A 26,629-nucleotide genomic window follows, 5' to 3' on the forward strand; every position below is an offset into this window, starting at 1 on the left:
CAGGCTGTGAGACACCAAGGTTCCATGCTTTCCTGGGGCACAGGGAGATATCACACATCTACTGTTCTGCAGCTTACCACTTCAGTAGCTGTCCTTGTGCCCAAGATCAAAACATGCTGGGAAAAAAAAAGATTTATTTGGATTATAGCTGAAAATTATCTAGATACAGACATACCTATCTATCTGCATTTATTTATGTGTATATAAATATATAGATGGGCATGTTTAAACAATCCTTGAAGATTCTTCTCCTGTGAATCTAGCAAGAAGTATGCAGATAGAAAAGTCCATGTGTAGGCATCCTTTCAATGTAACCATCTATGTGAAAAACAAAATCCCATTCAGGTACATACTATCATTAGACTGTAAAGACGACATGACAACAAAACAAAGGAGTTCAGATTTATTTTTCAAGCAATCTCATGTATAAGATAAAATTATCTTTCCAGTAATATGCAAAGAGAACCGAGAAGTATAATCTTCATACAAAAAGATGAGCAATAAATTCATTTGAGTCTAAACATAGAAAACAAAATGCAGCATTGCACTAGGAATTAGAAATATACTGCAATATAAAATGTTTCAAAAATAGTAGCTGTGTTTCTTGATGAAAACACTGGAGTTCTCATTCTTTAGTGCTCCAAAAATATTAGATATTTGTAAAAAAATCTGATTTTCATCCCATACTGCATTTCCAAGGCAGAAAAGCAAGTATGGTGCATGCATATATACAGAGGAACAACTCTGTGGTTGTGTATTTGTGGGCTAAGGGAGGGGACAGAATTCTCAAGTAAAATCCTGGTCCCACCAAGCACTGGACTGGAAGGGACCAGCAGGTACAAACATAACTTAACCCTTAGTTGTAGGCCATTAGTCTACCTGGAGAAGGAGGAGGCAGCAGAGAGCAGAACATTGCAGGCTCCATCCTTACCCCAGCTGCATCTACCAGCCACACAACAGACCAACAGCCTGTAAGGTCAGTGGGAAGGAAAAGAACTCGGTGGAGACAGGAATTTGTGTGATATATGCATGGAACTGTAACAGAATCCAAATTTGACATTACATTAAAAAAGCATTGGTTCAGTAGAAAAAGTCCTTCCCTTTCACAGTAACACCTGCCCTTCATTCTCCCTTTGGCTCCTTTCAGCTAACTCCCTAGCAGCTGCTACTTCATTGCATCTGCACAGAGAAAATCCAAATCCTGAGCAGCAAAACCTGAAGATCAAAACTTGAATTACTGTTATGGCTGCTTTTCCTACCGTGCAAAACAACATCTGGAATTCCAGCCTCTTGGAACTGTGATTACAGCATTGGTTCTCAGGAAGGAAAAGGCATTTATCAGCAAAGTGCATTTGTGAGCGAAGCTGAAAGCAGACAGCTTCCTGCATCAGTGTTCAGCTTTAGAAAAGGGAAGCTCTAGGCAGGTGCACAGGTACCAGTGCAAATACAACCTGCCCACAGCACTGCACCTCACAGACCTGACTGGTGAAGTTTAAGCCATGCTTAGTTTCAAGGTGGTATAGAAATCCCTAAGCAAAAGCCACAGAAGCAGGCCTGAAACGAAAGGATGCAATTGGTACTATGTTAAGGAGAACCTGCACTTGGGCTAAAGTTCAGTTGTGGACTGACGTGGCTAAACTGCAGCTAGAGCAGGGCTGACACATGTGACAGCAGAGCGCTCAGCAGCAAATGAGCTGGCAAACTCCATCAGGCTAAAGTGACACAGTACTGAGTAGTAGGCATAGGTTCCCAAGTGAGCGCTTCAAAACCATGCTAGCACAACAGGAGCTAACTCAAAAAGTGGCAATTTAAACCTCTAAACCTAGTGCATTCCAAAGCTGCATATACTACACAATGTATTCCCTTTGTAACAGTACTTAACTTGGATGAGGCACACAGTGTAAGTGGGAAGAGTAAACATGTCATTTGGAGCATCTTCTAAGCACAGTAACTGTGTTGTATTTCAGACTGCCCCTCGCAGCTGCAGAGCTAAATGTTAATGTGCTCTCTCCACAGCACAAGGCAACACGTAACAGCAGGTATTTCAATATACTGCAACCAGCTTCCACTCTGGAACAAGAAAGGGTATGGGGGGAAGCCTGCTTTAAATTTTCTTCCTCCTCCAATAAATTTAAATTTACATTCATTATGAAGTGATTAAAAATATTAAGATCTAGGTTTCAAATATTTAAGAACTGAACATTTTCAAGATGTAACAGGAACTTATTTGCTAGTAGTGCAGAATTTCTAAACTATTTTTTGCATATTGTTATTGTGAAAACATTCATGAATACTGCTGAAGTGAAAGGGACAACCTGACTTAGAATTTAAGTATCATGTCCATCTCCATTTTTCTGAAAAATAATTTTTACCACATGAACAATTAAACTTCATCAATGGAGTTCATTACCCAGACTTTTCCACCACAAAATAATCCACTAATAGATTTTTCTTTCAGCTTAAATTTGTCGCAATAATAACCCTATACACTTAGAAGATAAACCCTAATAACGAAAAACAAAAACCTTCTGAGATATTTTAGAAAGGATATAAGGAAAGATCTGATTGATGCTGAAACATGTACATGAAAGCTTAACAATTTTAAGAGGAAAATATCACAACCTGTGAGTACTGACAGTTTCTGCATCAAGCCTGGTGGCAGCTTTTACCAAAGGCAACATTTGCCTATGAAATGGCAGGTGCTGCCTTTAGCTGGTCCAACTGAGATTCTAAAAGGGGAGGCGGGGGAACCAAAAAAAGCCAAAACCTGCTTAAATCCACTGCTTTCAGTTACTGTTTGATAATGCTGCGAGTACTGTACATAATGCCTTCTGCCCGAACACGTTCAAGTATTGGCCCATAAACATTCTTTGTCAAAGGTATGACCATGCCTTTAGCAGTTATTTCACCTGAAATAAAGGCATTAAAAAAACAGTGTTAGTCCTCTACCAGGTTTATTTGAGAAAGCTTTGGCAGCTTCACAGAGGGGTTTTTGTGGGGGTTGCTGTGCTGGACACAGCCAGATCGAGGTGCAGGGAGCTGCTGAGTCATTCAGCCCTGTCACATCATCAAATATAATGTATCATGCTAAAGGTTTTGTCTATACTAGTGTAACATTTCATATTAAAGGACTTAAAAGATCTTTGTGGATTAAGCAGTAAATTAAGAGTTGTCACTGAACATCCAAACATGCAGATAAAAAATTGCTGTACAGCAGACAGGAAGCATCTGACAAATTAAAAAAATACACATAAATGTACTTAAGAGACACTATGTATTTACTTTCTACAGGCAGGAAGATAAAGAGGACTGAAATTCTGTTACTGAAGTTGGAATAGCCACTTACCATCTAGAACCATTTTAGCAGCTATGGCTGCAGGGTATCCTACTGTTTTAGCCATTGCAGAATATCCTTTGTTGTCCCCATAGACAACCAGATCAATAAATTTGTCTTCCAAATGGCCAGAAGGATGCCTGAGACCTATTTCACTTCTCATAACAATCATATCTCTCTCTCCAGTGCCTAAGAGAAAAGCACACAAACTATCCATTACTTGTATTTCAGTCACATCAAGATGAGGTTCCTGAATAGCCAGGCACTACACACACACAGCATGTATATCAGGGAAGTGACTGAAGGCAACAGAGAAGGACAGAACACTAAGATCAAACTAAAAGTGTAGCAGGAAAAGAAAAGGATAAATTGGGGAGGTAGGGAACATCACAATACATAAAAAAACCTATCAAGAAGGTTTATTAATGAAGGTGAGCAAACTAATCCAATTAAGGCTAATAAAAGATATTGCCCTTGTTCCATTCAAACCCATGAAAAAGAATTTTTCACATACCAAAGGGCAGCTTCATCTCCATGTGCTTTGCAAGAGCCCCTACAATGGAATCTGCTGCTGGAACCGGTTCATCTCCCAATAAACCTAACCTGGCACAAGAAATGAGGAAGTCTTACATCATTGCCTACCAGCAGTTTCATCTCATTTTTTCAATTTCCAGTTGTTCAGCATACCAGTTTAACAGTGATAACATGAACCAAAATGGCTAGAATTGCAAACATTTCTTTTTTTTAATTTTTAAACTTTCAAAATCATTGGAACATTTTACCATTCCACTGCTTCCAGCTGACTTTTGTCCTTGTCCAGTTTGCTAAATACAGCTTCTTTAAGAACATGGTGCTCAGCAGGTGACTTAATTCCAACCAGTTTGCACATGAGCTCTTTCTGTTTGAAAACAAAAGGTTCATGAAGGTCTGACATCTGTTCCTACTCCATCTCAATCAAGGTTTTGAGAAACAACTACTCTACTAAGATCAGTTAAAATCCAGGACTTCAGAGAAGTCAGCTTATGTGAACTGGGAAAGTGAGAAAGTCTGAGAATTTCAATCACAATAGGTGAAAATAGAGTTTATCTTTTCCTAAAAGACTTTGTACCCCACCTCTCCACTGCTTCCCCCCATATTTTAGTCTTATCCCTTCCTCTGGCAGCAAAGAAAGACCATAGAAACCTGCATAAAGAAGGAACATTAGGAGAATATTAGGATGAAAGAGAAGCCCCCTGGAAAATGACAGAGTGAAAATTTAGAGATAGGATATCTTTCAGTTGGTGTAGAAATGGAGAATGTCCTTTTCAAAAGGAAGGAAACAGACCAACAAGATGAACAAAGCTCTGGCAAAATCCTGTGAGTGTTACCAAAGAGATTTCTCATGATACTTGTGCATATCTGAAGGCCATTCTGTGCCACCTAGATGCTAATTATTGCTTGCTTCATTCACAGCAAGGTGGATAATGAAAAGAACTATGAGCAACATACGAAATAAGCAAGAACTGCAGAGTCTACAAGCTCATGTTAGCCTTTCTCTTCTACTTTGACAGAGTAGATGTAAAAGCATTGCTAAATGTTTGCAGTGAGAATAATGAGTTTATAGCTATTTTTACAGATTACATAACACTTTATACTTATTCACTGAGGCTAGAAGAACGGGAAATTCCAGTTGTCTTTGCAAAGAAAACTTGAAACTATCAACTCTAAAACTGAAAGTAGACAAAAAATTATCACAAAATTTAAAAAAAATTAAAAAAGGAAAAAAAAAAGTAATTCCTATATGGCCACCCAAAAACTCCTGGAGTTTGCTCATCTTCCCAATACTAAATGTTAGTCAGAGACAAGCAAGACTGTGGCCTCCTCACCTTCTGCTTTCTTGGTTCTGAGAACACTCAAGACATTCTTCAGCTCTTTCCACCCCATACTGAAATATGAAATACCCAGTCTCTACAGAGAAAACAAAAATTCTGATTGCCAAATGTAAGAGCAGCACATCAGAGTCATGTCTTGGCTGAGATAAAGATGAAGTAAGGCACCCAAAATCAAGACAGAAAAGATGCATAACAGAAGATCTAAAAAATGCTTGTACAGAATTTCAATAGAAAAAAACATCAATATCCTTTATGCACAAGCTCTTACTTCTTGATGCCCTGAAAAATACTTTTACACTGACAATCATGAGCCAGTAGTAATTTGGACACTGCAAACTCTGAGCACTGAGGACTAGACTGTGACTAACAAAAAGCATAAGACAATTCATAAAAATATGGCCATGGCTTTGCCTAGCTGAGGCCTGAAAGCCTCCAATGTCAGACGCCCCAACCTGTTCCAGCACCTTATTCCATTCCTGCTGAAGAAAGTTCTCCAAATTTCCAGGAAAAAAAAAAATAAAAGATCGGGATGCAATAGAAGATTCTCATTGCTAAGTACACCCAAGTCTAGCAATAAGAAAACCATCAATAAACCAGAGGAAAGAAGGCAGAGTAAGCAGAGTAACTCACCCAGGTTAGAGGTGGTGTAGTTGAGCTTAGCAAAGGATAAGGGTCTGGGTTAATTAATCCTAGTTTTACAAAGCCCCCCATGGTTCTGGAGTACCCCTGAAATAAAAGAATAACACCATTAAATATATTAATTGCTTGAAACTGAGGTATTTCTCCTTGGTTTGAATGCAGTGAGAGACATAACTATCATTGTTCCCTGGGAAGCCAGGCACAATAACCTGCTGTCAGTGAGGTTACTGCCACAGAGCAGGGTCTTCCCCAGCCCCTCTCCACCCTTCCCCACTTTTCAATACTTTTTTTTAATGCTTTATTCTGTCATCAATACTTCCATGGCAAGTACCATTGGTTGCTGAGATCAAAGGGCTCAGCTGGCCAGCACTGGTTGAAATCCCAGCCCATCACTGCAGGGCTGTATCAGCCAGCTGGCCCATAAACAAGCTACTGAATACACAGAGCACAAGGCTGAACTCTGCTCACCCAGTTCACACCACTGGGATCGTGTGGACATCACATGGACTGCTTTTAAAGGTAAGAATCCTGTGTGCTTACTTTTCATCTTCAGGAATATCAGACAGACAAAGCAGAATGGTTTAAAAGGAACTGCAAAGGTTGCATTAGGCTGCACACTAAAAGGAGTCTCGACTGATTTCTGCTTACTTCAGTTTGTATCCCATTAACATTCCCACACAGCTGCTGAATACCTGAGAGCACTTACATGCAAGTGACTAGAAACACAAAAAAGGCAGAATGGAGGAAATAAAGCACCCTGAAAGAAGACTAATTAAGAGTCACTTATTAGGAGCACTATGTTATCAGCTCAGATGGCCTTGCAGTGAGATCCTTCTGTATGACACCTCTTTTAAACTGACTCCATTAGCTATCTAAACTTAATCTCTAAAAGGCACTTTTAGGAGATGATTGGCTCCTCGGTGAACAGACTGGCTCCTGCTCTGCAGCACAGCAGCACATGCAAAGGGACAACACTAACTTCTGTCCTGCTCAGTACTCTGTGCAGGCACAGGTATGGCAACCCTTCCCCAAGCCCTGCCAACCCCAGCCCAGCCCAAAGTGCTGGCCCTGCTGTGGGATAAGGGAACAGCACAAACCACAGGAGCAGCATTCCTGCAGGGCACTGACATCCACCTGGCATGGCACCCTGACACTTCTGCAGTTCCTTGCACGAGCCCATACTAAAGAAGAAAGTTTTACCAGGCACCAAATGGAATGGATATTGCCATATTAGGATTCCATTATGAGACAGACATGTCCCACATATTTTTACAATCTCTTCTGAAAAAGAGATTGTATCTAGACTGACAGAAAGAGAGCTATTGCAATTTATAACCCTTTTTCCCCCATATTGGCCTTCCTTCTTCCATGCCTTCATCTAAGCAAGCTTCCCTCCCAGAAATAAAGAAAAAATCCTGTTGTATTGCAACAGAGGAATTAAGACAAAAAGGACATACAACTTCCTCAGGCTATGGACAAATAACAACAACTTGAACCCTAGCATAAACCTTAACAGACATAACACAACATCCATAAAAGCTTTTTCAAACCTTCAATATGGTTCTAGGTTTATTCCATCTTAATGTATATTGACTGAAAAAAATAAAAAAAATCTGACAGAAAAACATCAAAACATTTTGATTCTGCATTGAACATTTAACAAATTAAAGGAAAAGACTCGATCAATTAGAAGGGAAGCACATTTATCTCTCAACATTTTACTTAGCTGACCAAAATTATAAAGCTTCTCAAATTTAAGATTATTAGTTACTTAATGAAAAACTTCTCAGATTAATGGAAAATCATAATTTTCTGTAATATTTTTACACTGTGTTTTCCATGGGAATATATGAAAACAGAATAATTTAATTTTTTTAAATCTTCTATTGATCTGACACCAGATACAGAGCCAGTATAAAAAGAGGAAACACAGACTATGCAAGAGAACTGGCCAACTGTCTAAAACAAATAAAATTATTTTTCCATTTTGCAGCAAATACCTGTTAAATACACCAAGTAAAGTTACATTAAAAAAAAAATAACTGCTTTGAATTGTCTCAACTGGGATAATAGGGAGCTCATAAACAGCAAGTGCAAACCTATAAAAGGCTTAAATACACATTTTTATTGAAATTGCAACATTCATCTCTTGAGGAAAACAATAATTACTAATACTAACACCAACAACTTACTTTGTATCTTAAGGTGCCTCTCAGTAAAGTACGAGCTGTCTGAATACCATATGGCTCTGCATATTTTGTACTGTCTCTGTTGGGAAAACCTTCAAGGTTTAATCCTGGGAAAAAATCCATTGGAGTAACAGAATCCAGTAACGCTCCTCCAGCTGGAATATTGATAATCTAAAGTTTGTGAAAGAACAGCAAATATTATTTTTGTGCAGTTGTATTCAACTTATTTTAGAACAGAAAAGATAAAGTATGCTCAAAAGCAGGAAAAACAAGTTTGGCATTCAAGTGCAAACAAAGGCCCAATCTAAATAAAGCAGTTGCCCAAGCCATTTAATCATACCTGGTGCAGGAAGAGCATGCAATGTGTCAGCCATCAAAGGGCTAAAACAAGCCATTTTCTTCTCACACACAGTTGGTTCCTGCTGCACTTATATTAAAATGGCAGGTTCCCATTTCACTTACATTAAGGCCATTTTGGAGCATGTTTCTAACTGCACCAGTGTGATGGGAGATTCTACCCATGAGCTGTCTGTTTTTTGGTCAAATAATTTATTATCTTGTTTAGGTTTTGTTTGGTAGTTTTTATATGGGAGAGAAAGCAGATATAAAGAAAATGATGGATGCTTGTTCATTTTTTAAAAAAATATTAAAATAAATCAAGTGGTATCACATGGATATAAAATTACTGCCCATGTGTGCCTTTACTTGAAGCTACAAAGCACCACGGAAGGAAAAAAAAAAAAAACTCCAAAATGGGTGAGTAGTTCTCTTACCACTCTCTTCCCAACCACAGCCCTGAATCCTGTTTCCTTCAAGCAGCTAAAGCCCAGATCTGCTATGTAGCATCAATACAAACTCGTTTTCTGACTTCTGAGCAAAGGGCCAAGGTTTACTTATAGAAGAAATACTCAAGCAGTGAAGCCTGCAGCAATGCCAAAAGATACTCTTGTGTTTGCCAGGCAAGACAAGTGTGTGAAAGAATCCCACACAATGGTCAAAGACATAAGTATTTAGAGGCAAGGAGGGAAAATTGCAGAATTTACTGACAAGATCATCTAGTGCTGGCATAATGACTCATTCATATGCATGATCTAATTGCTCCTAGCAATTCGTGAACCAGATCAGAAATAGAAATATTTCAACATTTTCCAAGAACCTTTTTCATCTGAAACTTATACTTCATTGCTTTTTAAATAATGATCCAACAACATACAATCCCTGCATTTCTCCTTTCTTACTTCCATAAAAAGAGTAGAGCACCAAAATGTCATAGGTAACTAGCTAAACTTTGCAGTGGTTATACAAGGCAGTCTCCTTGACAATTTCAGTAACTACTCTGAGCAAGTGACAGTGGAAATAGATAGTGCTGGAAAGCAGAAATGTGATAATGGCTTGCAATAGCTTTGCACAAATCAATTACAATGTTTACACAACACAGAAGCAGTGACATTTGTAAGGTTAAGTCTAATGACTCCTGCACAAACAGCAAAACAGAGCTTCCATGAAACAGACCAAAAAGCATTTCACAAAACCCACTCAGCGGGTTATTGGTATTACACATTGCACCAAAAGAGAAAGGAATCCAGAGTTCTACTATCCATTGTGCAAGTACAAAATGAAGCTATTTGATTTATTAACACAACTAGATAGACAAGCATTCCCACCTTTGTTTCACAGGATGAAAGACAGGGCAATTAAATAGCAAAAGCAACATCCAACAGGAATGGAAGTTGTGTCCAGAAAAATCAACTCCAATCCATTGCTTTTGTCTTTAGAATAAATTCCTTCCTGGCCACCAGTTTCCACATAGTAAGTAAGTGTTAAGCTAGCAGCAGCTAGATATCATCATGCTCCATAGTCCTAAGTGATTTATGCAACTGGCTTAGGCAACTGGCTGCCACCAGCTTGAAAGTAAATGCAGCATCTTACAAGTCCCAGTCCCTTCCTTAGCCAAATACCACAGTTTTTATCTGTTTTTAAATGAAAATTTTCCCATTACTTCACCTCTCCATCTTTTAAATACGTAGCAGACTGAACTGTATTCAGCAGCACTCCTTGTGGACTCCAGCTGAACTTGTACCTCAGAGGATTGTCAGAGTGCTCTGGAGCTGGCAGGCCGCCGCAGAAAGAGGTGTACGATATAACCTGTCAGATTTATCCACAGGAAAGAAACAGCGAAGAGAAAATATATCAGGATGCATAGAGATGTACCCATCAGTTCTTAAAATTTCTGGTTTTCCTCAAATGGTGAGATGAGAAGGATCTACACTGGGGAGGGAAAAACTACAGGCACTGCCCATAAGGGAGAGGAAAAGATACACTGGGGCAGGGCCATCTTAGTTGATGTTCTCACCAAGTGAGTTAGTAGCTATGAAATTCAAAGCATCAGAAAAAGTAAAATGTCCAGAGTCTGTTACACGTCAGTGACAAGCTCAAACCTGCATGGTGTTAGAAGAACTTTACTAACATAATCTTGGCAGAATTACACACTCCCCACCAACCTTACCGTAGCACCGACTTCTTTCGCCTTGTCAATACATTCCATCGCCAACATGTGATCAAGACCAGGATCCAAGCCCATTTCACTGACAACTGTAATACCAGCAGCTTCTACACTAAAAATAACAGAAACACAGAGCCATCAGAATATTCACTATTGCTGGCCTTTTATTCCATAAATCTGTCCAATCTGCCCAGTGAACCTTCCCCAACACAGGAAATTCTGGGCTCTGTCTGTAGCTAGTGGGAATAAACAAAAGCAGATATTAAACCCTGAAAAGTAACAACCATCTAAGAGCCTTCTAACCTTTTTTTTTTCTCTTACTTCTCTGCACCTAGGTGCTGGTGGAAAAAGAATTTTCTACCAGCTATTCCATATCCCACAATCTCCTGGACAGTGCTATAATGCAGGAAGGTAGTAATGCAGAGAGCAGCACAAAGCTAGTCATAATTGTCCTGAAGAGCTCCGACAAGGAAGAGAGACTAAAAAGCCTGCTATCCAAAATTACAAGTATTTGGGTTTTTTTTTCTTAACAGTTGCCTACAGTCCCAGAGGAGTTCACATATCACCACAAACTGAGGATTTATTTTATTTTCAAAATCAGTTTGTCTTTTGACAAATGAGAAGTGTCCTTTTTATTCTTTTTTCCTGAGCGCATGCTATATTCTCAGTAAGAATGGTAGGAGAGGCCCCTAAATATCCCTCACTTTCTGCAACACTTAGAATCTACACTGGTAGATTCTCTACCAGTCTACTTTTTCTGTTTTATCTTTTGTAAAGACACAGCATGTACAATTCTTCACTTGAATGCACTTCAGATTTTCCAATACTGTGACTCAGAGGAGCACCTAGATTAAGCATCATGCTCGAAACAACTTCCAAGCATAGAGTTAGTAGGACAACAGAAACATTAGTTAGAGTTGTCACCAGTTTGAAAATTATACAGTGGGGGTATCCAAAAGAAGAGCATGAAGGAGATTAAGTGTAGATACAATAAACCAAGAAATGAGTTTTTATTACGGGAAGGCAAAGGATGACGAACAAGCTTGCTGGTGGAATATGACAGTACAGCTACTCAGCTTGAATATCAGCCCAGCTCAAACATCTTAACAGGTCTGAGGGAAGAGGAAAAGGCACATTAACATGAAATAGGATGAGGCAGGCAGAAAAATAAATTCCATTATTTAGAGCATTAGCCTAACCAGGTTGTGGTATGCACTCATTGCAACATGCACCTTTGGGAAAGTTACTTGGTCCTCCATCACAGAAAGAGAAGCAGAAAGAATTTGGAAAGCAGTAATTCACAAGTGTTGCAGGTGCAACAGACTACAAAATATTCAGATAATACACTAAAGAAGGAAGCAACACCAGGGAGATTCTACTTCCACACCTACCTCTCCTGAAGTTCTTTCATGGCTGGTGTTAAGTAGCTGGCTGTTACCAAGTTCACTTTGTGGTCAATACATTTCTTAGCAACAAAAGGATGTGCTGAATAAGGCAGCAAACTACAAAGGAAGGAGAATCATGCAACATCAAAATTCAACTAGTTATTTATCTTGTCACTGGAAAGGCACTCAAATGTTTTTTGAATGCCTACAAAAGAGCTCAAGTAATAGCTCAAAAAAACAGTCACACCTGCCTTGCCCTGAGCAGTTCCATACCGATGGAAGTGAAACAGTACCCTAGCAGGACAGCATTGTTGTATGCACTCAGAACAGGGCACTGAACAATAGGGAAGTCATTCTTGAGAGAGCATCACACTTCTCTGTGAACCACAAACCACTGACCTCTTTCCAAAGACATCTTCTAAACAAGCATGCTGGAGGTTTAGAAGATGCAAAACTGTCCTTGAGAAAGCTTGCATTACAAAGATCTTGGTGAACTACTTTGTGAAAAGCACGCTCTACATAGAACAGAAGCAACATTCATGACAGCTGTGGCAAAAGAAACAAAATGGCAAGGACAATGAAGTTCCTTCCCTGTATCAATATCTGGAATGAGTTCTTTCTTAATGGGATATTCAGAAGAAATTACCAAGATGCCAGAATTTTGCCTCCTCTTGTGAACATGAAAATTTGATCCCAGAGACACATAAGCTTGTGGATGCAACTGGCCCTTCACATTAACAAGGAAATCCACCTAACTGATGAACACTTCTGAAGAAGTCAAAACCCCTTTTAAAGTTCTGATGCCCTGCTACATGAGAAGGCAGCAGCCAGTTACAACTACTTACATACACAAATACCACCCCAAATCTTGGCCATTAAAAATAAGTTTATGTGTTGATTTAGGTCAAGCAGCTAAGGGAAAGATGCAGCATGACTTAGGGTTGAGCCATCATGTTTTACACAGAAATCTAACCTGATCACAAGGTCGTGGTTTTTCACCAAAGAGGACAGCTTTTCCTCATGCTTAAGGACATCCATATGAACTGGAGTAACATTTCTGTACTTCTCTGTCAGTTGTTCAAGTTGCTCCTTCATGACAGATACTGTTTTAAAAATAAAACAATAAACCATTACCTACAGATGAACCTAAGTCTAAAGCACAGCCACGTATAATTGTGCCATATTTCCCAAAGAGAAACATTTGCATGCATGTTTTCCTTCACTAACAGTTGAAGGAAAATCAGGCATTTAGTAAACAAATATGTTCAGAAAAATTTACTCAATCCCTCATTCCACATGTTTAAAAAGAAATATTTTGAAACTCTTTCAACACACTTCAATAGAATTCCAATTTACAGTCAAGAACAGTTTAATAGCTTAAAGCAAAAACTAATTCACATCAATCACAATTTTAAAAATGACAAAGATAGAAACAATAAGCTTCAGCTTAGGTCAAGTGTGAGCAAAAGGTTCAAACTGACTACTTTTAATATTTACATATGGCTTATTCCTCCCAATCCCAAATACCATATTTTAACTAAATGGGATAAACCCAGTCTCTGCCTGCCCTCACTTAACTACCATTATAAAGAAAGCAGAACTGAAAGAGATCCCCACTAACACCACCAGTATTTGCCACTTTTGACTGGTTTCCCTTCCAGCTCATCAGCACAAGCCAGAGAGAACAAAAAAGGAGTGGCCAAAGAAGACAGCACATGGGGCACAAGCTCCTGGGGAATTAAAAGGCATCAGCACTTACCATTATAAGGAAAGCAGAACTGAAAAAGAGAGCGACAGTAACACAACGAGTATTTGCTACATCTGACTAATTTCCTTTCCAGCTCACCATGCTGCCAGCACAAACCAGAGAACACAGCCAGGAAAAAGGAACAGTCAAATAAGACAGCAGGAAGGGCACAAGGTTATGGAGAATTAAAAGCATCTGTGCCTCTGAGTTAGGGCCTTATTCCCTTATGGCCTTTCCACAGTCAGTGGGAAATAAACATTACCAGAAGGTGTTTCTCTATACCCTACAAATCAAATTGTGCTGAAGGAAAAGAGCTAGGCAAAATCATCCACAAATTCAAACTAAAAAAAATTTGATTACATGAAGGTTTCCCAATTAAAGTTTTCATCATCTGGACTTGAAGTGGTGTAGCCTAACACTACCAAACCAAACATGGCACTTGGACGTGCATTTTGTTTTCTGCACCTACTTGCCTGCTATCAGAACATTAAACAAGTAATATCTTCATGTCCCTTTCCTTCTGTGCTATTTTTGTGCATGTGTGCTGTAGAAACTGCATGTTTTTAAGCCACCCAGATAAGAGGCTATGTTTGTTCAGTGCCTGGCAAAACAGATCTTCCAGTTCACCTGGTTTCCCTTCCTGCTACTGCACAGCAGGGAGAGGATGGAACCTGTGTAGTGACAAGGGGATGGGCACTGCACATTGCTGTAATCCTTCCTTCTTCGCCACCTCAGGCAGTGCTCACAACAAGGGTGCAGCTTTCCTAGATTTCCCCTCTTCCTCCCAGTAAATCTTTTCCCAGGGGTTAAAAGTACTATGCTTGTCACCATAAAGGGTAGAAAAGTAGCCAAGAGCCAAGTATGAAAATTGCATGACAAAAAAAAAGAAAACCAATGCAATAACAACAACAATCAACAGCAATTAAACTGTAAGTTCTAAGGGAAACCACTTGCCAGCAAAGTATCTTTCAGGCAATAAGGCAATAGAGCCTGAGTTTTAAATCTGAAGTCCCAGAATCAGGGTAAAGTCATCATTAAGGGTACAAAAAAGAATTATTGAGATGCCCAGCCTGAAATATGCTACAGATAAAACCAAAACAGAGGAATAAACAAGTAGGCATTTGGTGCTCATGGGAAAGTCAGTCTGAAGTTTTACCATCAAGACACTCATTTTAAGGAAAGCAGTTAATTAACTCATACAGATGTCTATAAAAACATTTTTATATTATTGTTGTGTGAGGATGAAAACACAGCCAAAGACCAACAAAGTGACTGACTATCTACAAAACCAATCCTGAGCCTGAAGTGGGTTAGAAGGAAAAATTCTTCCAATTTCCCTATAGGTTACACATGCACACAGTTAATTTCTAACATGGCTATGTCATTTTCAAATCAATTATTTAAGTTGAAAGTGCTCACAAAGCTACAAAATCCTTTTCTGCTGTGCACAATAACAAAGATTTCCTTTATCTCTTCTCAGAACCACATCCATTTATTATTTATGAGAAGGGTTCTGCCACATGCTTCAGTAAGACATAATACTGTAATAAAAACAAATTCTTACATACCAACTGTGATGCCAATGTTGGAATCTCTAGTGAGATATTCAAGCACAGGGCCAGAAACATAGCCAGATCCAAGCAATAAAACTCTCTTCTCACCACTCATCTTCAGTAACTGAGCCTGCTCCCTAGAAGGTGTTACAGGCAAAATTTAAAATCACACAGAAGGAAACTGTAATCTGCCCAGCTTAACAGAAGAAGTATGTTTTAGTAAGTCTGCAAAGCACAAGCTCTATTCAGACCAAGAGTCAAGTACCCAGCTCCCCAATCCAGGGCTATCTAGTGCTGCTCCCATTCTTCTGCTGCACAACTTCTAGTTCCATTCCTCCAACATAAACATGATCAAATCCATCAACATTCCCACTGCTTCTCTGATTTCTTCTAGCTGTTCATCAAAACTTTCCTCAGTTGTATTTTTCCCAATGGCCAAATTACTGTAACCTGATAACTTGAGGGCCACCAATGTCATGCTGGGCTGTCAGAAAGGGATTCCAGGCTCTGCCTTGCTCCCTTTACATCACAGTAACTCTTAAAAGACACAAAATCATGCTGGTGAAAGAATGTTTCTGTAAATATACTAGGTTCATATTAGTCCATCACAGAAACATGACAGTCAATAAAAGTCAAATAAAAGTTAATGCCCAACCAAGAAATCATTATTGCAGACAAGGACTCAGATTTGGAAACCATCACAGTGTTTCAACCTAACTACTACTACTCTCATAAATAAATTTAAGTTGATCTCCTGTTGACTTTCAATATATGATGTACTCACATTAGATTTTGCATTTCTTTCTGTCAACAGAATTATGCACTCAGCAGTTGTTTAAATATGCTCTCAGAAACTCAGAAATCATAGCAGGAATACGCATTTTGGCTGTTTATAATTAGTTTTCCCTTTAGGTTAAATTTGCACTAAGTTGTAAAATCAGGATTGTGAAACTGTCTAACATATGACTACACAGATAAAAATTATTTAGCAAAACAAAAAATTCTTAAAGCACTTCTTATTTTTGAGAAAGTTGTTCAGTGCCCTACTGTTTAATCTAATTAAAGGAGATTGAGGCTTGGCTTTTCTTATCCCATGCCCTGAAAATAAATGTCAACAATAGGTCGGACTTTCAAAGATACAGTCTCATGGGAATCTTCATAAGCATCTAAGCAAGATCCTCAGTTTCCCCTCTGTCCACTAAGAGTTTATAGCAGCATTGCAGATTATGCCTCAAACAGAATCCTGACCTGTAGCTGACAAGATTATGTCCACTCTGCTGAAACCTGCTGACCTCAGAAGAGGACCAACCACATGTCTACTAAATAGTATTTGGTTCAGATGTTTTTGAGGCTTCTCATGGCAGCCAAAAGTCAGTATTTTGGTTGTGATTTTTCATTTCAAGAACGGCCATAACAATGACAGATGATGTAGAAGTCTGCCAGAGCAACACCTAATAGCAAGACAAACCAGAGCACTACTGCCCAACCTAAAGCATGGCAGGAAGTGTCTGACCATCTTTAGGGGCACAAGGCCTCCAATAATACCATTGAAAAACTACTGTGAGTGAAGAGAGTTAAATCAATGCCAACTGCATCTATATCATATGTCTGAAGCACATTCCAGCTTACTGTATCAGTACTGTAAAGCTTGAATTACTCTCCAAAATTTCAGATGTTCCATCCTCCTTTACTCCTATTTCAGAGCTTTTTTAAAAAGTCATTCTTTTCAGATAATTAAATGTGAATGGTATGTACCAATGTATCAACTCTCTAACCTAAATTATTACTATAGATTACTGTAAATTTTGACCTTCATAAAGTTTTGCAGATTTGATATTTCTAAAAAAATGTTAAATCATTATTTAATACATTCACAGAAATTCTCCTAAGCCTGTGATATCCTTTTATATTGCAGGGATTACATACAAGGATTTTCCTTGTCTTCCTCCTATCAGAACATCTTCCACAACTGTACTCTTATGGGCAGTGAAAGAGAAGAATTTCTCTCCATCCATGCTTTAGGGAACTGAAGTGGTAGGTAGCTTGGAGTGTTGATGAAGGAGAAGTTCTTATATGAAAGCAAGCTGGATTTTGAAATCCAACTTATCATATTTACTAAATATTTTCTAGTGTATAGAATTAAGTCACACTTGGATCAAATACAGTATGTTTACTCTAGGACAGGCAAAAACTTGAGCTGCCAAATGACTCATCAAGCATGAGAACAGTATTTACACAGCTCCAGATTATGCCTACTCTCTATAAATGAGTTTTAATAATTCAGTTACAAATAACATCTACATTGTTCATGTGATGTGCCTTTACAGCTGTGGGTGAGAAACCAGCAAGAGCTAAGAAGCAAGTAAGGGTGCAAAAATGTAGATGAGTTTGTTTGGCAAATCTAATGGCACCCAAGACAGTTCAGCTCATACAGTCTGGCTGTCCTACATCTGAAATGTTCACAGACTTGAAGGAGTATTAGCAATTAGTCTAAATAGAACCCTCAGAAACTAAACTAGATGTAGCGTAATACTTTTCTAGAGAGGAAACAAGCCACATAATTCCCATAGGGCCTGAACAAGAGCGCATCTCTATCTAAACCATCACACCCTAAGCACTAAAACCCTTCTTTCACTTGCATCACCTCTGAAGTTTGCAAAATAAATGACAGTATTGTTAGCAGGTGCTGCTTTTCTGACAGCTAAGTTAACAACACCACTGAACAAATGAACATCACATGCAGCACACAGATCTGCAGAAATATCAAAAATCTACCCAAAAAAACCACGCTTGGAAATTAAGTCTCCATGGCAGTTCACAAATGACCATGCAAGTGATTAGGGAGGAAGATAAAAAAATATCAGATCCTTGCACTGTGTGATGAATAAAAAAAATTATTATTGAGACAGCCTCTCGAAGGGCACAACTATCGAAGAGCACATAACAAAAATCACTGTGAGCTGAAGCCTCTGAGAGGCAAATAGCACATTACTTAGTGTGAAAAATTCACCCATAGTTCATCATGCACAAGTTCATAACCAGAAGTCCCAAAGAAAATTGGAGGGGTTTGAGATGCAGAAGTCAACACACTGGTTTTAGTGCATAGTGCATGCAGTGCTTATGGTCAGACCAAATTAAATATTTGTAAGATGTACAGTGTAGCTGTCACTGACCAGGAACATGAACCCACTTACTGTGAAATTAACATTTTTCATGTGTAAACTATAGATATTTGTTAATAGTAAGGGGGCAAGGGGAATGGAAGGGATGGACAGGTTATTTATACTTTTGTTATCTTAATTCACCCTAGGCTACCACTGCACATAACTGCTGTGACAGGGTGGGAGGAAGTGGTAGCTGAAGCTGTAGGTGATGAATATAACAAAATGTCTGAGAGTCTCAGAGTCTCCTCAATACATCCAGCCACAGAACAATGCCACACAGCACAGCACTTGAGCCATACAAGAAGTAACTAGATTCAAGGAATATTCAAGAGCCTTTTGCTTTCAGCCATTCCTTTTAAATGACTGTATGCTACATCCTTTTCAAAAGGGCAAGGAGTAACAGAGTAAATCTAGCATGTGGCTGTTCTCTGCCTCTGGTAAAACAGTTTTCATAATGCAAGACAGAGAAAAATGACCACTTTGTCAACTTCAATGTAAGTTACTAACAACACATGTTAATGATTTAGGCAATGTGCATGAAGAAATAAGACCATCAACCTGGTAGACATTTAGATACAGTGCAGCATAGATGCATTCCACCAAGACACAAGAATAAGTGAATGTAAAAGGGGAGACAGAATGCAGACAGGGTGGCTTTTTAAATCCTGAATCAAATAAATTTCAAGAGCCTACATTACCTGCTCTCTCTCAGTTTCTGGATATATTGATACTTAGGTGTCAGTGAGCCATTGGATGCAATCACTGCCTGGAAACATATGAAACAGATTTTGAGGGCTTTATGTGTCTGTATATTTCAAAGCAGAGGAAGACAAGAAGGGTGCAAAATTGCAAAACTTACATCTCGAACAACAGGCGAGTAATTCTGTTTCTCAAGAGGTTCTGAGCCTTCTGATACCAGCTGTGGAGATAAGTTATTTCAAATCAGGTCATTTTATTATCAAATATTTCTCAAAGTAAAACATGAAGATTTTGAGCAACATTTAAATGCATGCAACAATATCAATATCTTGTATATTTGAAATACTTATGGCTGCAATCAGCATCACTTGACTTTTAGGAAAATACAGGAATTCGAACAGCAGTCTGACTGTGAGGGATTGTTGAGTGCCCAAGAAAATCGGATGTTTACATCTGGTGCAGGGTCCAGAAGCAATGAATTACCTGCCAGAGCCTGTTTTCTGCCTACAGAAAGTGTTCTTGACAAATCCCTGAGACATCCAGGTCACTCATGTCTCGTTCACATGTTTCCTTTTCAAAGGATTGCCTCAAGACTTCAAAAGTTTTTTTTCTTTTTCTGAAGTACAAAGTCAGTTATGTTCTACAGCAGATTCCTTTTGAATGTATACAGGAGACCAGAAAAGCAACAAACAAGCAGACCAAATTCTGAGCCTTTTACCTTCCTGTCGGACACATAAGCTCTTACCATCTCTTCAATATAAGGGAAAAGCATATCCCCAAAGTACTCTGTTGCTTCTATAGGAAGCTGAGCTGGCAGATTGTCAATGGAACACATCAGAATCCCCGAGCCTTCAACACTGAAAGAGAGAAAACAGCTCTTCTAAACTACCTCTTACTACCTGAAAGGCATCACCTTTCACAAGTGTTACAGATTTTTTCAATTCAATGTTTCACTCTATAAGTTCCAATGGAAAACAGTACAAAGTAAGGGCTCTCCCACCTGTCATGAGTAATATGCTGGTCAGCATCATACATACAGAAGGGGTTGTCAATTGTTGTACACTCAGTCATAAATTCTATAGATCCTCCAGTATCTGCTGAAATGTCACATATGGCCAGAAGCCTAAAGCAATTAAAATAAAAAGGCAGCATTATACAAAGAGAGCATTATACAAATTACTAAGAAACACAGGTATTAAAGGTCACAAGTGAACAGGAGATAAAAGAAATGTGAGAAGATCTATGCAACTTGTAGCCTTCTTCATCTCAGCCAATTTAGAAGTCAACAAAACACAAAAAATGGTATCCAGAAATATAATGGAAATTTGGCCCTCCTGTAGTCATCAGGTTTGAATTCCTATCAAGAGCATCTAGTTTCATGGAAAGACTGACAGAATCCATTCACCCATGATATTTTCTCTCTATGCCATGTGTGGCCAACACCTCCCATTCATTTTCCATCTACCAATTCCCTCAGGCCATGCCTATGCAGTCCTGCATTAAACTAACTTCCCATCCTAAAGGGAAGCCTGAAGAAGCAGCTGCCTCCTACCAGTTCACAGAGAGCAGGTGCAGGTGGAGCATTCATTGGCCTAATGCACAGCCTCTGGCTCCACTGAAGGTTAACTCTTCAACTCTTTATTTGTCATGTGAGAGAAAGAAAGGTGTCAAGAGCTGGCAGAGAAGAGACAAAGAGCTGACTCCTCACTAGGATGTATTTTCATGTCCTCCCCAAATCTGTGTCAGGGCTATGAGACAAAGGGTAGCTCCCATCCCCACTGAAAGGAGACTAACCCTTGATTTGCCCCCTACATTCTATCCTTAAAACTATTCAGGGCTGTGAAGCATTTCCAGTACCTGCTGCAGAAATAAGAGGTGCTAAAGAACAGTTATTGAACTTGTACATGCCAAATGACAGGGTAGGAAGAACTTTCCCTGAAACTCTGCTCAGGCATAGAAACTTCTCCCAATACTGGTGCAGCAGGTACATTCCCAAATACTACACTTTTGTTTGTATGAGATTCTGTATGAAAATCAGTGGCAGAACTACCTCTGCAGAAAGACAGCTGATGCCTGCTAATCATTTCTACTGTAATGTTTTCAAAAACTCCAAACTGTGAAAATAGGACTGCAAAGCACAAAAGAACAAGAGTGAAACCAATGGGGCACTGTAAAACATGCCACAGGAACAATGTAAAATAAACAGAATTATTTACTATGTACTGAGATGAAACTACCTAGCATTACAAGTTAATCATCGTGCTGCAAAATTGTTACAAGTGAAATGAGTGCCTTACCTGTGGGGTAATTCAGGACAGCCATCCGTTGCACCAGTAGCAGATTTAACAGGCACCAGCAGCTTCTGAGTGTCCTGCCGACTCAGCAAGCGAGGACTATTCTGTTCCCAGTATATGCCATTAATTAAACAAGTTGTGTAGGGTGCAACCTGCAGGGAAAGTTACAGATGCCTGATGTTTTCACCTAGTACTTCAAGAAGGACCTGGTCCAGCATTTTAGGTTAATGCTCTCTCAAATGATGAATATGCAAAAGTGTAGTAAGTACAAACACTCTGTAGAAAACCCCTCATAAAAGAACAGAAAAGATGCTCACATCAATGTGAAAGCGAGAAATGTAATTTTCTGGATGTTTATCATAGTCTGCTGGATCATACTGTCCATCACGTTTCCTCACAAGATGATGGTGACGACTTAGCACTGTTCCATAGACTTTCCTGAGGTCTGAAGTAAAAAAGAAAAATCAGCTCTTATACTTGGACAAAAAGGATTTCAGTGTTTTTAATCACTATTGTCACTGCATACCTCCCGATCTGGAAACTTCCTTTAACTCGTGGGGCTCCACAAACTCACATGGGAGAGCACTGAACATTTCTTGAGCACCCTGAAATCACAAAGAAGGATTTAGAATAAGCAGACCATAAATGTCATGTAACACTGCTCACTTGGTGTTTGAAAACAAATATAAAATTTCACACACAATTTGACAGCCCTGCCAGAGAACAGCTCCAGAGATGTACACATTGTTTCACACATACTCCTGCTTAGCCAAAACTAAGCAGCTTGGGCATTATGTGCAAGGAATTTACATCATTCCCCACTACCACAAAATGCCTAAACCACAATCCAGTGCCTGGTTCTTATTTCTAATGGCTGAGCATGAAACCTCAACTCAGTCACAAGAGGGTTTTGCTGCCACTCTGAGGAACAGTTTCTCTTTAGGAAAGATCCCTGAAGCCACTCCTCATCAACCAGGCTGTTCTAAAAGCCAGGAACTACAAGATGACTTCCCCAATGAGGTACGATCACAACCAGAAGATTTTCAGACACATCATCCTTTTGGCTAGAATGAACACATTTATGCAGGCAGTGATTTTGTTTTATAGCTGGAGCCTTGTTAACTGATAGTTATTGCCAAAACCAGGGGTAAGTCTTTTCCCTATGTCACAAAAAATAGCCCTAAAGTCAAGAACTTGTAAGCCAAGCCAACAATATCCAGACATAAAAACTCAGCAGGCGTTGGAAAAAATAATTCTTTCCTCCATACTTTAATGGAGTGATTAATTTACCTTGTGAGCACAGAGTCAACAGTGTAGAGAGAGGGGGAGAGAAATCATGCAGGATGGAAAGGAGAGAGAATCAGTAAGATTTAATCCATGTTCATTGATAAGAAGTTAGCACGTCAGCCTGGTTAGGCACGACCTCATATTAAACATCTTAGTTTGTGGTAGTTAAAAATTGTTACTGGCAAAGGAAAATGTGAAGCTCAAGCAAACAAAATGAACCCATCAACCCATTTAACCTGATAGAGATCAAATGCCAAGAATTTCTATTAACAATTATATAGCATTTCATTTTGAAGACAATTCTTACCTTAGAAACATTACCAGTGCCCGTAAACACAAATGTTAAGGGCCCCACTGACTTTGGCATCAGTCCCAGAGAAATTTCATACCCGGCATCCCGAACTGCCTGCACAGCCTGACTGCTATTCCTGTAGTTATGTGCCATCCCAATGTGCTGAAATCAAAGGCACAGATCCATCAAGATATTCTCTATATTCAAATACAGATAACTAGCAGATTCCAAAATTTATTTAACTAAAGAAAAATACATTAAAAATACTCTTACCATGAAGGGAGTGTGATGACCCAGAGCTAAAAATCGCAAACCCAATCCATGCAGAATGTTGATCATTCCTGTTGTTAAAAAAAAAAAATAGAAAATAGGGCCATCAGTCCATCAGTCTTAATTACAAAAATGCATAGTTAGAAATTGCAGAGATTGACTGAAGCCTCAAATAATCCCAGGTATTTTTCCCATGTTTTTATATTAATACTTTACTTCTAAAGAAAGTCTACATAAAATCAGAGAAGGAGAAAATTAATAGCAGTCCATGACCTTAAACTTGCTCTTGGCCCATTATGCATTAAGGCACCATTTAATATTCAGATATCCTTTTATGAGGTGTATCCACATCACCGGATTCCAAAGAAGGAAATAAAAGAGTCTCCTGAAGAAACAGTGTTAAAGTTCAGTAGAAAGAAATGAGAACCACGCCATACAAGAATCAGATTAAATGCAAACAGTGACAAACAGATATTGTTCAAGCTCTTGGGACTGACAGCAGCCTCTTTTTTATCAAAAGCCTAATCAGTTGATCTCTTGATATTTAGTCTGCTCCAGATAGTTCAATGGACAAACAGGACTTCAAGACAACAGCATAAAATATTAGATTTGTCAGGAATCCACATGACTACTTGACATGTTGTCTCATGAAAGCAGGAGGCACAAACCAGAATGGAAAAAAGCTGTTAAAAGCGAGAATTCAAAATGCAGTTAAAAACACATTGCAAGCCTCAACTTCCAGGAAGGACAGACAACCAGAAGTATTACAGGAAGTCACTTGTTGCAAGCCTGCCTTTACTTTATACACTATACCTGCTACACCAGCCCACTTTCCAAAGGCCACAACTCGCATTCCTTTATGATCAACCATTTTTTCATAGTCAAACAGTCGAATTTCCTGAAAATACACAGCAAACTGAGTATTAAAACTTTCAGTGAATGCAGTCTGTGGCACGTTGCTCTCCCAGGAACTACCTTTTCACATGCCTTTGTCATTCTTTATTGATAGAGTCTGATGGGTTTATATACGGTAAGAAGATAAAGTATAAAAATAAAAACGTGACAGCAGCACTGAACTCTTGTTTGAAAGAGTGTCTGCACTGCCCATGCCCTCTTTGCACAGGGCTCCCCAATGTGCCATTCCAGCTGCTGCAGGCCCATTCACATCCTCTGGCAAGAGGCTGCTCATTTCTGCATGAACTGCTTTCCTCAGACTGCACTCCAGCTTAGTAACTTCCCAACTCTTTGTGCTCAGAGAGAAAGAGCCTCCCTTGAGCACACCATGCTCACAACTTATCTGTCTCATGCACATGAAGAGAGTAACACTGCAAACACAAGATCCTCTGAGCAAGAAATACTCAGTTTCAGGAAAAGTTACTGAAAACTGTCCTCGTTAGCCTCGTTTACAAATATGTCTGCTGGAAGTAACCATACTAGGCAGCAAGCTCTTGATCATAATCAAGCATTAAGTTCATTTTCCATCCCATGTTAATTGACAATGATCTTCAACATGACATAATTTACCTGTTTTAAGATCTCATCCAAAAGGGGCATGTTTGCCTCTTGGGCTTTAATAGTGTGAGAGAAGAAGGCATAGTTCTTTTTTGGGATTAATTTGTCCTCTGGAGGTCTCTTCACACCTATTATCAGTGAAGCCTCAGAAATATCTTCTTGAATAATGGCACCTGCTTTGATGTACTCCTATGAAAGAGAAAAATCAAAGAAAATTTTTCTGTGTTTTTTCTTAATCAGATCTCAGCATATTAGCATCTAGAACAGAGGAAAAATAAATAATTCTACCAAGCAGAAACAAGCTACTGCATGTGATACATTCACAAAATTCTTTGATAAAGAGGTATCAACTATCAAATTGAATTACCATGCTATTATCCTATTATACAAGGCCAAATTATGTATTTGTGTGAGTCAAGTACTTCATCTTACATTTACAGACTACAAAAAGGATATTTAACTAAATTTGAAACATCTTGCAGCATTGCAATAATGAACATTTTGTAAGATATTCAAAGACTTGGAAATAAGTTTAGAGAAATCTGAAAAATTCAAAAATATGAAGACTGGTAACATGCAATTTTATAAAATTGTGCACGTGCAAGTCCAAGCTGATGAGCAATTTCTAAGGAAATGCAATAGTATGATCTGCACTTTGATGAAAAAAGCATTGTGTCTTAATTAAAAGGTGGTATCTGCAAGTAATGACTAATTCCCAAGTTTTGTTTCAATTTGCATCTGTTTTCTCAGTTATCTTACAGCAGAGTACTACTGCTGCTACAAAAATTGTAAAAGCTCTCTGTCCTGAAGCTCACAGCATTAAAGAAAAATCTCCTCATTTCACATGAGGAATAGGTTTGAAGCAAGAGTGGAATTCACCAGATTCATCTTTCCTGCTCTTTTAAAAAATAGTGTTTCTAAGAGTTCTTGCATTCTCACAAACAGAAGACAAAAACACCAATTTTAAAGAAATTCCCAAGCTTCTATTTCAAGAGAACCTAGAACTTCCAGGGAGAGTAATGACAGGACATGAAACTAATAAAAACAACTCCAAAAAACCACCATGATGCCAAGATTACATTACAAGGGTAATAGAACTATTCCCTTTCCTTTCCACTAGCACAACTCCTCATTCAGCAGCAAAATTTACATGTTTCTGGGGGGTTTATATGTTTCCTCATGAATAGCCTTTGAATATTATTTTTCCTGTACTATGGTTAACAACTGCACTATGATTTTGCTTGTGTCTCCAAATGGGACCTCACCTTTTCATGGATGGCTCTCCGGTTTGATGGCTGCACCAAGACCTTGTATCCCATCTTTGTCAACTCCTTAACGTGCTTTGGTGCCAGAGGAGCTCTTCTCTCCCATGCATTGACATCCTCCCTCCTGATGGCCAGCACGGACTTACGGTGCTGCCAGCGCTTAGCGTGGTGCAGCACACACCTACCCTCTGTGTGACTAAAGGCTCGGAGCATGGTAAAGCCTGATGGCAGCAAAGACAAAGTAATAAAACAATACAGGTACACACTCAATTCAGACACTGTTGGTACAAAAGTTCTGGTCTCCTCTAGCATCTGCTGTAAAACACAAACCAGACACTTCATACTCTAGTTCTTCATACTGTTGTGAGACATGAATTCGATTTCAGTGAATTTTGTTGCATCTTGGTCTGATGACGTGTCTTTAGAGACAAATTTTCAATTTTAGTAATTGTTTTGATTACTGTAAAGGAAGGGTTTTAATGTGTTCTATGCAGCTACTTTTAACTGCAGGGCTTAAAAAGAATTCTGGAAACTTAAATTTTCCAATTATATTCATTTGCCACCATAAACCAGGCAAAGACCATCAAAACTGGCATCAAGAACAGTCAGAACTAACAAATATACA

The 26,629-nt window shown here is 38.9% G+C and overlaps 1 protein-coding gene across 1 annotated transcript; it reads right to left on the reverse strand.

The window, feature by feature from the left end:
* Positions 1-388: 388 nt before the first annotated feature.
* On the reverse strand, positions 389-26,435 carry AASS (aminoadipate-semialdehyde synthase). Its single transcript, XM_063155358.1, has 24 exons — positions 26,005-26,435; positions 24,752-24,928; positions 24,041-24,125; positions 23,231-23,298; positions 22,973-23,119; positions 21,905-21,983; positions 21,696-21,823; positions 21,382-21,530; positions 20,085-20,207; positions 19,830-19,941; positions 19,245-19,304; positions 19,084-19,151; positions 15,237-15,358; positions 12,895-13,024; positions 11,928-12,038; positions 10,540-10,648; positions 10,038-10,178; positions 8,037-8,204; positions 5,836-5,931; positions 4,117-4,232; positions 3,849-3,937; positions 3,347-3,523; positions 2,768-2,909; positions 389-2,070 (listed from the first exon to the last, which is right to left on the reverse strand). The coding sequence occupies exons 1-23, from the start codon at positions 26,344-26,346 to the stop codon at positions 2,791-2,793; spliced, it is 2,916 nt and encodes a 971-aa protein (XP_063011428.1). The 5' UTR covers positions 26,347-26,435; the 3' UTR covers positions 389-2,070; positions 2,768-2,790.
* Positions 26,436-26,629: the final 194 nt, after the last annotated feature.

Source organism: Melospiza melodia, chromosome 4 (genome assembly GCF_035770615.1).
Source record: "Melospiza melodia melodia isolate bMelMel2 chromosome 4, bMelMel2.pri, whole genome shotgun sequence".
Classification (NCBI taxonomy): domain Eukaryota; kingdom Metazoa; phylum Chordata; class Aves; order Passeriformes; family Passerellidae; genus Melospiza; species Melospiza melodia.

Excerpts from the sequence above, each read along its gene's own strand:
- AASS (XM_063155358.1), bottom strand. The coding sequence starts at position 26,346 with ATGAAGTGTCTGGTTTGTGTTTTACAGCAGATGCTAGAGGAGACCAGA. Across the intron at positions 19,942-20,084 it reads CAGCATATTACTCATGACAG|TGTTGAAGGCTCGGGGATTC; the intron begins GTGGGAGAGCCC and ends TCTCTCTTTCAG. Across the intron at positions 15,359-19,083 it reads CAGAAACTGAGAGAGAGCAG|GGAGCAGGCTCAGTTACTGA; the intron begins GTAATGTAGGCT and ends AACACCTTCTAG.